Source organism: Muscardinus avellanarius (genome assembly GCF_963383645.1).
Source record: "Muscardinus avellanarius genome assembly, chromosome: 1".
Taxonomy (NCBI): domain Eukaryota; kingdom Metazoa; phylum Chordata; class Mammalia; order Rodentia; family Gliridae; genus Muscardinus; species Muscardinus avellanarius.
The window spans coordinates 174,382,255-174,395,186 of record NC_137786.1 but is presented as its reverse complement, the minus strand read 5'-3'; the positions used below and the strand labels follow the sequence as shown (position 1 = coordinate 174,395,186).

The 12,932-nt window shown below is 38.0% G+C and overlaps 1 protein-coding gene across 2 annotated transcripts in view; it reads left to right on the top strand.

Annotated features, from left to right (window-relative positions):
- ACER3 (alkaline ceramidase 3) overlaps nt 1-12,932 on the top strand; it is a gene marked incomplete at both ends in the record, with an annotated part of 127,750 nt that overhangs the window by 34,227 nt on the left and 80,591 nt on the right. The window contains one exon of one of the 2 annotated variants that reach the window (XM_080697180.1): nt 10,815-10,925. The exons of the other annotated variant lie outside the window; for it this stretch is intronic. Within the exon in view, the coding sequence (XP_080553306.1) occupies nt 10,815-10,925 (111 nt within the window). The remainder of the gene's footprint in view (nt 1-10,814; nt 10,926-12,932) is intronic. 2 annotated transcript variants of the gene reach the window in all.

The following is a 12,932-nucleotide window of genomic DNA, read 5'->3' as shown; positions in this document are numbered from 1 at the left end:
TGAAATATCCAGAGTAGCCAAATCCATAAAGACAGAAGGTAGACCAGTGGTTGCTGGGGCTGTGGAAAAGATGGGGTGGTGACTGCTGATGGAAAAGGAGTTTCTGTTAGGGCTGATGAAAAATTTTTTAAATTAGATAGTGATGCTGCTTATGCAAATCTTTAATTATGTTAAGAAGCACTGAAGTTACTCATTAAAAGGGTGAATTTTATGATATGTAAATGATACCCTTCTAAAACAGTTTTTCTTAAAAAGGATGGAAGATGCCGGGCGTGGTGGCGCACACTTGTAATCCCCGCGCTTGGGAGGCAGAGACAGGAGGATCGCGCAGGTTCGAAGCCAGCCGTGCGTGCTGGCTTAGGAGACCCTGTTTCCAAATAAAAATGTAAAAATAGGTCTGGGAGTGTAGCCCGAAGGTAGAAGGGCTTCCAGGACCAAAAAAAAAAAAAAAAAAAGGATGAAAGATGTGGCTTACTTTACCACAAAATTTAAATCCTTTATAATGTGAACTATATAATAAAACTAATAAAAATGTTTAAGTAGGGCAGGAAGGTTAGAGATTGTGTGTGTGTGTGTGTGTGTGTGTGTGTGTGTGTGTGTGTGTGTACTGGGAATTGAACCCAGGGGCATTCTACTTCCTCCAACTCTATTTTTTTTTATTTTATTTTTTATATTTTTTAATTTATTTTTTATTTCTGAAAAAGGGTCTCACTGGGTTGTGGAGGACCTCACTAAGTTGCTGAGCCTGGCTGTGAACCAGCCATCCTCCCATCTCAGCCTCCCAATTACTGGGATTATAGACATACACCATCATGCTCAGCTGAGAGAAAATTTAAAAGTATGAATTTATTCATCTCACAAAAAATACATTTCCTATAAAAGATAAACATAAAAATAAGGGCTCTAACCTTTTAGTAGTTGTTACATTCAATTTCACTTTCTTTTGTTAAATTAAGGTTTGTGTATGTATGTATGTATGTATGTATGTATGTATGTATGTATTTGAGATAGGGATTGAACCCAGGGGCTTTCTACCTCTGAGCTACATCCCCAGTCCTTTTTATTTCTTATTTGGAAACAGTCTTGCTAAGTTGCTGAGAGCTTCACTTAAGTTGCTGAGGCTGGCTTTGAGCTCTCCTGTCTCAGCCTCCCAAGTACTAAGATTATAGACATATGCCACCAGGCCCAGCCTAATACTTTTTCTTAAAGGAGCATGTCTAATAGCGTATATGTGTGTGTGTGTGTGTGTGTGTGTGTGTGTATATATATATATATTTGGTATTGGAGATTGAGCCCAGGAGTGTTCTTCCTCTGAGCTATACACCCCAGCCCTTTTAATTTTTTATTTTAATTTTGAAACAGGGTTTTGCTAAATTCCTGAGGCTGACCTCAAACCTGTGATACTTCTGTCTCTGCCTCCCAAAGACTGAGATAATAGGTGTATGCCATGACTCAGCTTCTCTCTTCTTTCTTAATTTATCTGTCCATTCACCTCTCCCTGTATATATAAAAGTATTACTGATGATTTCTGGTACTTGAGATATACAATATCTAATTTTTTTTTTTACTTTTCTGAAGTGCTTACATTTTTTTTTTTGCAATTAACTTGTGGCATTTTTTGAAGAGTGAAATTCTAAATTCATCTGCTAATTACTATAATCATGATTAAATAAAAAGGAAGCACATTATTATATGAAAATATTTTCAGAAGATAGAGGAGAAACTACTGTGCTGAGGTTTAAGCAAACATATATATATATATATATATATATATATATATATATATATATATTTGTATTTATTCATTTTACTAGATTTTCCTGAGTTCTCACTCTGTCCTGGATATTATGCTAAGTAATAAGGATACAAGTATGAATAGGAAATGGTCCCTGCTCCCATAAAACCCATAGTCTGATAAGGCAGCTTGACAAATTTTTGGACAGCTGTAATTTTATGTTTTCACACACACACACACACACACACACACACACACACACACACACACGTGCATGTGCATGCATATACATACATATACATTTATATTTTTATATATTTATTTATTTTATGGTACTGGTACTGGAACCTAGGTGTGTTTTAGCTCTGAGCTACATACCTAGCCCTACTTATTTATTTTTATTTGGAAACAGGGTCTCATGTTGCAGGGGGCCTCACTAAGTAACTGAAGCTGACCATGAATCTGCAGTCTTCTTGTGTCAGCCTCCCATGTTTTGTGATTACAGGCATGTGCCACAAGGCTCAGCTAACAGCTAATTTTAGAATGTCTTCCCTTATGTTGAGGGAAATCTTTCTTGCAACTTTATTGATTTTGATCCTGATGTTTTAGAGCTATAGCCAGCCTCATCACCTTTAGTTTAATAATCCCTTAGATATTTGAAAACAGTAGTCATGCCATTTCTCATGTTTTATTTATTAGCAAATTATTCATTTATTTTAGTCTTCTCTCTAAATGCTTTCGTGTCTCTGCTCTGTTTAAAATATGATGCCCCAGGGCCGGGATGTAACTCAGTGGCAGAGTGCCTGCTTTGCAGGTGTGGCGCTCTGGGTTCGATCCCTGGTTCAAAAAAAAAAAAAAAAAGACAAAATAAAATATGATGCCACAAATAAACAAGCATTCAAAAGAAGCTGAATTAAAACAGAGGGAAGTAGAATAACCATTATCCGGCCCTTTGCATTTTTTCTTCTGAAACAGGATTGTTTGAGTCTTTATCATTAAAATAATAGAACTTTATTTAGGAATGATTAGTCATTTTAACCTAAACTTCTTTAGAGTTTTATCACATGATGACTGAGATCTACAATCATTTAAAATACTCAAAACTATTTTACAAGTATAATGCAGTAAAATATGCCTGCAGTAGTTTATAAGCTGAAGCAATCCTGGTGGATGGTTAAAATTTCTCTTTTAAAAGAAATTAATTTTAAACCCTAGCTGTTGCATCATTCTTTTGCACAGGTGTTCTCTGAAAATATGTGGTTTCTGTTTGTTTGTTTGTTTGTTTGTTTGTTTGTTTTTGGTGGTACTGGGGATGGAACCTGTCTTCTGGGCTACACTCCCGGACCTATTTTATATTTTTATTTGGAAACAGGGTCTCTTAGCCAGCAAGGCTGGCTTCGAACCTGCGCGATCCTCCTGTCTCTGCCTTCCAAGCATGGGAATTACAAGTGTGTACCACCACGCCCAGCAAAATAAATGTTTTTTATTTTCTTTTATATAATTTTATTGGTATATTACAGTCATACATCATAGTGAGGTTCAAAGTCATACAAACAAACATGCATACAGATCTTGGTGTTTCCCTTCAAGTCCCACCCCACTGCCCACTCTACCTCGGACATCATAGCAAGATTGGCAGTTATACCTTCATACATGAGCATAGTATAATTTGAACTGTTTCATTAGCATTTTTCCTTTTCCCCTCTCTTCCTCCCTCCTCCATTTTCTTTCACTATTCTACTGCTCTCTCCTTAATTATCTAAAGTTCCTTTTGTTTTCTATTTTCTTTCTTTCTTTCATATATCAGAAAAATTCAACTCCTGACTTTCAGAGAGTGGCTGATCTCACTTAGCATAATATTCTGTAGTTTATCTGTTTTCTTGAAGATGACATGCTTTTATTCTTCCCTATAGCTGAGTAAAATTCCATTGTGTATATATATCACATTTTTGTTATCCATACATCTGTTGAGAATACCTAGGTTGGTTCCATAATTTGGCTATTGTGAATTGTGCTGCAGTAAATATGGATATGCCATATATAACTATAATATTCTTACTTTTAGAAAGATACCAAGGAATGGTAGAGCTGGGTCTTATGGTGATTCCATTCCTAGTCTTTTGAAGAACCTTTGTGCTGATCTCTCTACCAAAAGTGATCTACAGATATAATGCAATTCTTATCAAAATACCAATGCCATTCTTCACAGAGCTAGGAAAAAACAGTTCTAAAATTTATGTGGAAGAATAAAAGACCCAGAAAAGCTAAAGAAATTTTGAGTAATAAGAACCATGCTGGGAGTATCACTATACTTGATTTCAAAATATACTACAGAGCCTAGTAACAAAAACAGCATGGTATTGGTACAAAAACACAGAGCAATGGAATAGAATACATGATGCAGAAACAAATTCTCACACAGCCAGTTGATTTTTTTTCCCTTCTTCTTTTCGATTGAACCCGGAGGCATCCTACCTCAAAGATACACCCAGCACAATTTTATTTTTTATTTGGAAAGAGGGTCTCACTAAGTTGCTAAAAGCCTCACTAAATTGCTGAGGCTGGCTTCAAACCTGCAGTCATTCTGCTTCAGCCTCTCAGCTACTGGGATTACAGGAATGGACTACCATGCTTGTCTAGCCACTTTCTTTTTGACAAAGGAGCCAAAAACATAACTTTGTAACAAATAGTGCTGGGTAAATGAATAAAATTAGACCCCAGTCTCTCACTCTGCACAAGAGTCAGCTCAAGATGAATCAAAGACCTAGAAATTAGACCAGCAACTTTACAATTTTTAGGAGAGGGCATAGGACCAACCATTCAACATATAGGCACTGGTAGAGACTTCCTCAGTAAGATCTCAAAAGCTCAGAAAATAAAACTGAGAATTAATAAATAGGATAGCTTTGCTGGGCGTGGTGGCGCACACTTGTAATCCCCACGCTTGGGAGGCTGAGACAGAGTATTGCGCATGTTTGAAGCCAGTCTCAGCTAGCTTAAGAGACCCTGTTTCCAAATAAAATATAAAATAGGTCTGAGAGTGTAGCCTGGAGGTAGAAGGCCCCTGGGTTCCATCCCCAGTACCACCAATAAATAAATAAATAAATAAATAAATAAATAGGATAGCTTCAAGTTGAAAAGCTTATATACAACAAAAGAAACCATTAAGAGTCTGAAGACAGAGCCTACAGGATGAGAGAAAATCTTTGCCAGCTTCTCCAATGAGAGAGGACTAATATCTAGAGTATATAAAGAACTTAAGACTTCCGGGAAGATGGCGACTGAGAAAAGCGGGGCTTAAGAGTCCCGCTAACAACCAATCTCCATTACCACAAAAAGAGCGCCTTTCATAGCCAGAAAACACCATCACCAGAAAAACAAAAAAACCACCAGGCTCCAGAGAGAAAGCGGACTGAGAACAGAGCTCAGGGCCACAGAGGAGACACACGCGCCCGAGGACGCGGCAGCAGCGCCATACTGCCGGCGGCAGCGGCAAACTCAACGGACAGCTACAGCAAGCCGAGGTGAGCCACTGCGGAACAGCCAGGCGGGATCTTTCGGCGCAGACAGCATTTAAAGCTCCCAGTGGCTGAGCTCAGCACACGCTGCAGGGATTCAGAGTGGAAATCAAAACCAGAGAAGAAAAAATACGCCAGCCTCATGGCCGAGGGCGTGGCAGAGGCGCCATATTGCCACCGGCGGCAGCAGCAGCAGTGAATTCACCGAGTCCAGTACAGCTACATCTGCGTACTCAAGAACAGTGAGTCAAATTGCGGGCCACAGAGGAGAAATCCCAGTATTGTGCCTCCTGGGACTTGACCCAGTGAGGGAGTGGTGGTGGCAGAGATATCACACCATAGGAGAACGTGCAACCTGGCACCCCCCATAGTTTAAAGCAGCCTCTATCGACTCCCGGGTCGGAGACTCTGTGATACAACCCAGTAAAGGAGTAGTGGGGTCTGAGATAATACAGACTCGAGATCCAGAGCACCTTAAGTGAAGCCATAGTGACCCAAGGGAAGAACCCAGAGAAGGCACAAACCTCCGAAATCATGGGAAAGAGGAATAACACTGGAGTAATGAATGTGCACAACCCCACAACATCAGAACCTGATAAAACAGAAAATCAGAGATTTCTAGAAGATCAAATCAGGAAAATAACTGTAGAAATAATAGAGGTGCTTCAAAAAGAACTCAGAGAGAGCCAAAAAGAGATAAAGGATGCAATTAATGAAGTAAAGGCCTCAATTCAAAGCACAAACAACCGATTAGACCACATGGAGAACAGAATCTCGCTCTTAGAAGATGAGCAATCCAAAAATGAATGCATAGTTTCTAATCTAGAAAAAAATATCCAACAGCAGGAATCTGACATTGAAGAAATATGGGCCCATCTTAAGAGAGCTAACCTAAGAATAATTGGAATAGAGGAGGGAAAAGAAAGTGATACCAAAGGGATCAACAATCTCTTCAAGGAAGTAATAGCAGAAAATTTTCCAAATATAGAGCAAGAGGTTGATACACAGATCCAGGAAACTTATAGAACTCCCTTTAGACAGGATCGGAGAAGAGGATCCCCACGCCATATAATTGTCAAAATGACCAATGTGGAAGCCAAGCAGAGAATCTTAAAGGCAACAAAAACAAAGGGCCAAGTGACATTCAGAGGCAAACCAATTAGAATCACTCCAGACTTCCCAAACCAAGTTATGAGAGCCAGAAGGGCTTGGAGTAACATATTCCAAACTCTGAAAGAAAACAACTTCCAGCCAAAAATTTCCTATCCAGCAAAACTTTCTATCAAATTAGATGGAGAAATAAGAAGCTTCCATGACAAACAGAAACTGAAGGAATTTATGTCTTCAAAACCAGCGCTAGAGAAAATACTCAAAGAGATTAACTACAAAGAAGAAATAGGTAACACTCACCAGAACCAGAGAAACAAGAGTTTCCATCCAACAGACAACTAAGATTGGTTATCTGTGGAGATTCATTATTTATGTTAGTCTTTTACCTATCTCTAAATTGTATTGTTTGCCTTTATTGTTGTTAATTTTTAGGATTTCTAGTTGGAATATTAATATATCTTCAGATATAGCATTTGGAAATATTTTATCCAATTCTATTAGTAACTTTTAACTCTGTTTACATTGTCTTTGGATATACAATATTTTCTTTTATTTTTTAGGGAGTTTGTATATTCTTCTGTTGCCTGTGCCATTGAAATCATATCCAAGAAATCACTGCCAATTTCAATGTTGTGAGGTTTTATGACCCAGATTTTCTCCTAAAAGTTTATAGTCTTAAGATTTATATTTAGGTCTTTTATCTATTTTGAGTTAATACTTGTATGTGGGATTAGGTAAGGGTCCAATTTTATTCTTTTCCATGTAATTATTATTTTTCAACAATATTTAGTTAAAAGATTATTATTTCCACCACCAAATGTTTGTGGAAACCTTGTCAAAAATAACTTGACAATATAGGGAAGAATTTAGCTCTAGGCTTGTATTTAACTCCAATGGTCTATATATCTGCCTTTAGAACAGTACTACACTGTTTCAATTATTGTAGCTTTATATGGTTTGAAATCAGAAAATATATATCTTCTAGCTTTGTTCTTTTTCAAGATCGTTTTGGGTATCTAGAATTTATATTCCATATTAGGATAGATTTTTTTTCTGAAAAATAAATATATAAATATATGATAGTTTCACCTAAAAAAACAGAAAAAAATATGCTCTGGTAAGAAAGAAAGCAAAAAGAAATATTGAAATGTTATCTTTAAATCATCAAATGCTTGGTATCAGACAAATGAAACTGTTATGTGAGATTATCATTTTTAATTTTGGATAAATTGCTATAATACTAGATGTCAACCACTAAGCCAAGCATGGGAAGGAGGGATGGGGAGAGAATGGGGTGGGGATCGGGTGGGGGCTGACTGGGCGATGTGTGCATGTATGTCTACAAAAGTTTGTATCCCACTATGATGTATGAATACAGTGCACCAATAAAATAAAATTAAAAAAAAAAAGAACTTAAAATGACCCAATCAAAATGGGTAATTGAACTTAATAGATATTTCTGAAAAGAATACAAATGACCAGTGAATATATGAAAGAAATGTTTAACATCATTACCAATTAAGGAAATGCAAATCGAACTACATTGAGATTTCATCTAGCTCCAGTTAGAATGGCAGTCATTAAGAATACGAGGAATAATAAATGCTGGCAAGGATGTTGGGAAATAGGAGCTCAAACATGGTTGGGACTGCAAATCAGTAAAGCTCTTTCCATTTTTATATCTAAATATTAGGCACTATATTGAGATTTCCCCTCTACCCCAAAATAATGTACTGTCATCTTTCTGTCTTCAGATGTTCTTCTCAGGGTTTTCTCTTTCTTCCAATCACATAGGCCTGGTTTTTTTGTGGTTTGCAATTCTTTAGTCAAATGTGTAAAACTCAGTTTTGTCCTTTATTGAACTATTGAGTAGTTCAATATGTTACATTTTTACATTACACCTAGGCAAATCACTTTGTAATTTGTACAATTCAGATCTTAATTTTTAGAGCATTAACAAGCATCTTCTTAGCTGGTCGTGATGCCTCATGCTTATAATCCCAGTACTTGGGATACTGAGACTGGAGGATCAACAGGTTCATGGCCAGCCTCAGCAATTTAGCCAGGCCCTCTGCAACTTAGTGAGACACTGTTTCAAAATAAAAAATGAAATAGGCCTGAGTGTCTAGCTCAGAGGTAGAATGTCCCGGGTTCAATCCCCAGTTACACACACACACACACACACACACACACACACACACACACACACCATCTTCTTTGTGCAAACATTGTGCTACTGCATCTAATGGGAAGAACATTGGCTATAAGTACAGAGAGACCTGGAATAAAATCCTGCCTCCAAAAATGAGAGAAGACCCAAATCAACAAAGTTTGAGATGAAAAAGGAGATATTACCACTGACATCTCTGAAATTTAGAGTATCATTAGTGATTATTATAAGAATTTATATTCCAATCAATTAGAAAATCTAGAAGAAATGCACAGATTTCTAGATATACACACATACACAGATGTACACAGTAGTACCTGGGTATTTGGGGGAAATTGGTTTCATGACCCCCCAGTGGATATAATCTGTAGATGCTTAAGTTCCATATTTAAAATGTCATAAACCAGGTGTAGTGGCACACATTTGTAATCTCAGTGCTTAAAGGGTTGAGACAAGAGGAACACAAGTTCCAGGCCAGCCACATGAACTTAGAAGGGCTGAGGGTAGAGTACCCCTAGGTTCAATCCATAATACTGAAGAAACAAAGGCTGAGAGAGCAGCTGAGAGCTCAGTACCACAAAAAAATTAAAAATAAATCCATAGTATTTGCATATAATCTAAGATATCCTCCCATATACTTTAAAATCACCTCTATATTACTTATAATACCTAATACAATGTAAATGCTAGGTAAATAGCTGCTATACTTTACTGTTTAGGAAATGATGACAAAAAGTCTGTGCTTCTTTAGTAGAGGCATAATTGTTTTTAGTAATTTTAGTATTCCTTATTTCTGCTATTTTTTTCCCCTGGTGGTACTGGCCATTGAACCCAGGGGCATTCTGCATTCGAGCTACACTCCCAGCCCTATTTCAAGATCTTACTAGGTTGATGAGAGTCCCACTGCTTGCTGAAGCTGTCTTTGAACTTCCAATCCTCCTGTCTTGGCCTCCCGAGTACTAGGATTACAGGAGTGCACCACTACCTTCAGTGCTACTGTGTGTGTGTGTGGGGGGGTACTGGGAGTGGAACTCAGGGGCCTTCTACCTCCAGGGTATATCCCCAACCCCATTTTATTTTTTATTTGGAAACAGGGTCTCGCTGAGTTGCTGAGAACCTCATTAAGTTATTGAGGCTCTCCTCTAACCTGTGATTTTCCTGTCTCACCCTTCCAAATACTGGGATTTCAGGTGTGCACCACCATGCCTGGCTTACTAGGTTTTTAAAATTATTATTATTCCTCTGCTATTCATGTTTTAGCTATGTTTTTGTAAAGTAAAGAACAAAAATCAGATAAGGTCCATTGGCTTTTATGTTTTACTGGAAACTAAAAATATTACCAGAAAAATGAAATTTTAAAAAGATATGCAAAATGCAAATTCTAATTTATTGCTTTTCAACCTCAGTTCCATATTTATCTTGTCATTCTGCTTCCATAGACCATTCTTCTAGTAGCATTGATACAAGCTGTCTTCTTCAGCTCTTTTATTATTGTATTTCTGAGGTTCTTTTTGAGATCTTTTTCTTGGGTGCCTGTAGAATTTAGAATTTCCTTTGGTGGGTATGCTATGAAAAATTCTTAGTTACATTTGTCTAAAAAGTATCTGTGTTTTACTTGGATTCATGTAAGTTATATGTCTTTAGTACAGAATAATTTTTCTTCAGCACCTTGAAAATACCTTTCCACTTTCTGAGAAGTCAGCTATTTGTTTATAAAAACTCTGTGTGTGTGTGTGTGTGTGTGTGTGTGTGTGTGTGTGTGTGTGTGTACTGGGGATTGAACCCAGGGTTGTTCTACCTTTGAGCTACAGCCTTCATCCTAGGTTTTATTTTATTTTGGAATAGGGTCTTAATAAGTTGCTAACAAGTTTTGCTGAGTTGCTGAGGCTGGCTAGAACATGTAATTTGACTGTCTCAACCTCCCAAGTACTGGATTGCAGGCATGTACCACCACACCCAGCTTGAATGTATTTTGTGTGCCTATGCATGCATGCCTTCATGTGTGTGTGTGTGTGTGTGTGTGTGTGTGTGTGTGTGTGTGTGTTGCTGAGGATTGAACCCAGGGCTGTTCTATACCTATCCCTATTTAGTTTTTTATTTTGAAACAGGGTCTTGCTAAGTTGCTAACTGTCTCACTAAGTAACTTGCTTTGCTACAGTCTCCTGTCTGGGCCTCCCAAATACTGAGATTACAGGTGTGTACCACAACACCTGGTTTTGGGTGTACTTTAAAAGTGTTGTTGATTGTTGATTAAATATCTTCTTGTATTTTTCTCCTGTAGGGAATACAGTGAGTAATTTGATTATGATCATACCTCCAATTTTGGGTGCAATTCAGAGCATCAAAGATGGACTGGAAAGACGGTATAGTGCTGCTTATTTAGCACTAACAGGTATGTATAATAAATACATTGTCTTGAAAAATGAGGTACATTATTAAGGTGGACTATTTTTCTTGTTTCTGAAAGCAGTTCTGAATATTGTGTCATTGCACAGCTTGAGCATATCCTGAAACTTTAGTTTTAAAACTCTAGGCACATGTCTATTATTCCAGTACTTGGGGGGCTAAGACAGGAGGATCTCAAATTCAAGGCCAGTCTCAGAAATTTAGCGAGACTCTCAGCAACCTATCAAGACCTTGTTTCAAAATAAAAAATAAAATAGAGTTGAGGGTATAGCTCAGAAGTAGAATGCCGGATTTCTGGGAAGATGGCGACGGAGAAAAGCGGGGCTTACGAGCCCTGCTAACAGCCAATCTTTATTACCACAAAATCAGCGCCTTTCATAGCCAGAAAACACCATCAGCAGAGAAACAAAAAATATAAATACAAGAGACAGAGAAAAAGAAGGCTGAAAAACGAGACACCAGAAATAAACCAGACCGCTGTGCTGCGTCCGGAGCCATGGCGCAGAGCGGCGCGGGCGCCATCTTCCCTTGCAGCACCAGGCCCCAGAGAGGAGGGGGACTCAGAACGGAGCTGAGAGCCAGAGAGGAGATACGCCGGCCACACAGCCGAGGACGCAGCAGCAGCACCATACTGCCAACGGCAGCAGCAAGCTCACCAGATGACACCAGACCCAACACACTCAACAGCCCACCAGGCTCCAGAGAGGAGCGGCAGACAGTGAGCCAAGGTGAGCTGCTGCAGATCAACCAGGCGGAATTCAGCAGATTTTTCGGCACAGGGAGCGTCTAAAGCTCCCAGTGGCCGGGCTCAGCACACCCTGCAGGGACTCAGAGCAGAGCTCAAAAACAGAGAAGAAATATGCCAGCCTCACAGCTGAGGGCGTAACAGTGGTGCTATATTGCCACCAGCGGCAGTAGCAGCGAATTCACCAAGTCCACTACAGCTCCATCAGCGCACTCAACAACAGTGAGTCAATTTGCGACCCCTAGAGGAGAAATCCCAGTACTGCACTCCCAGGGACTTGAGAGTAGTGGTGGCAGAGATATCACACCATAGTCACAACTCCCTGCAGGAGAACGCCCAACCTGGCATCCCCCATGGTCTAAAGCAGCCTCGATTGACTCCCTGGGTCTGAGACTCTGTGATACAACCCAGTAAAGGAGTAGTGGGGACTGAGATACCACAGACTCGAGATCCAGAGCACCTTAAGTGAAGTCGTAGTCACCCAAGGGAAGAACCCAGAGAAGGCACAAACTTCCGAAATCATGGGAAAAAGGAATAACAATGGTTCAATGAATACCCACAACCCCACAACATCAGAACCTAATAAAACAGAAATTCAGAGATTTCTAGAAGATCAAATCAGGAAAATAACTGTAGAAATAATAGAAGTGTTTCGAAAAGAATACAGAGAGAGCCAAAAAGAGATAAAGGATGCAATCAATGAAGTAAAGGCCTCAATTCAAAGTATAAACAACCGATTAGACCACATAGAGAATAGAATCTTGCTCCAATTTCAATGTTGTGAGGTTTTATGACCCAGATTTTCTTCTAAAAGTTTATAGTCTTATATTTAGGTATATATAAATATAAATATATTTATATAAATATATATTTATATATATTTATATATAATATATTATAATATATTATATATTATATTATATATTATATATTATAATAAAATATATATTATATATAAATATAACATATATTTATATATAAATATATTTATATAAATACATTTATATAAATATAGATTTATATTTAGGTCTTTTATCTGTTTTGAGTTAATATTTGTATATGGTGTTAGGTAAGGGTCCGATTTTATTCTTTTTCATGTAATTATTATTTTTCAACAAGATTTAATTAAAAGATTATTATTTCCTCTACCAAATGTTCGTGGAAACCTTTCAAAAATAACTTGACAATATATGGAAGAATTCATCTCTAGGCTTTTATTTAACTCCAATGGTTTATATATCTGCCTTT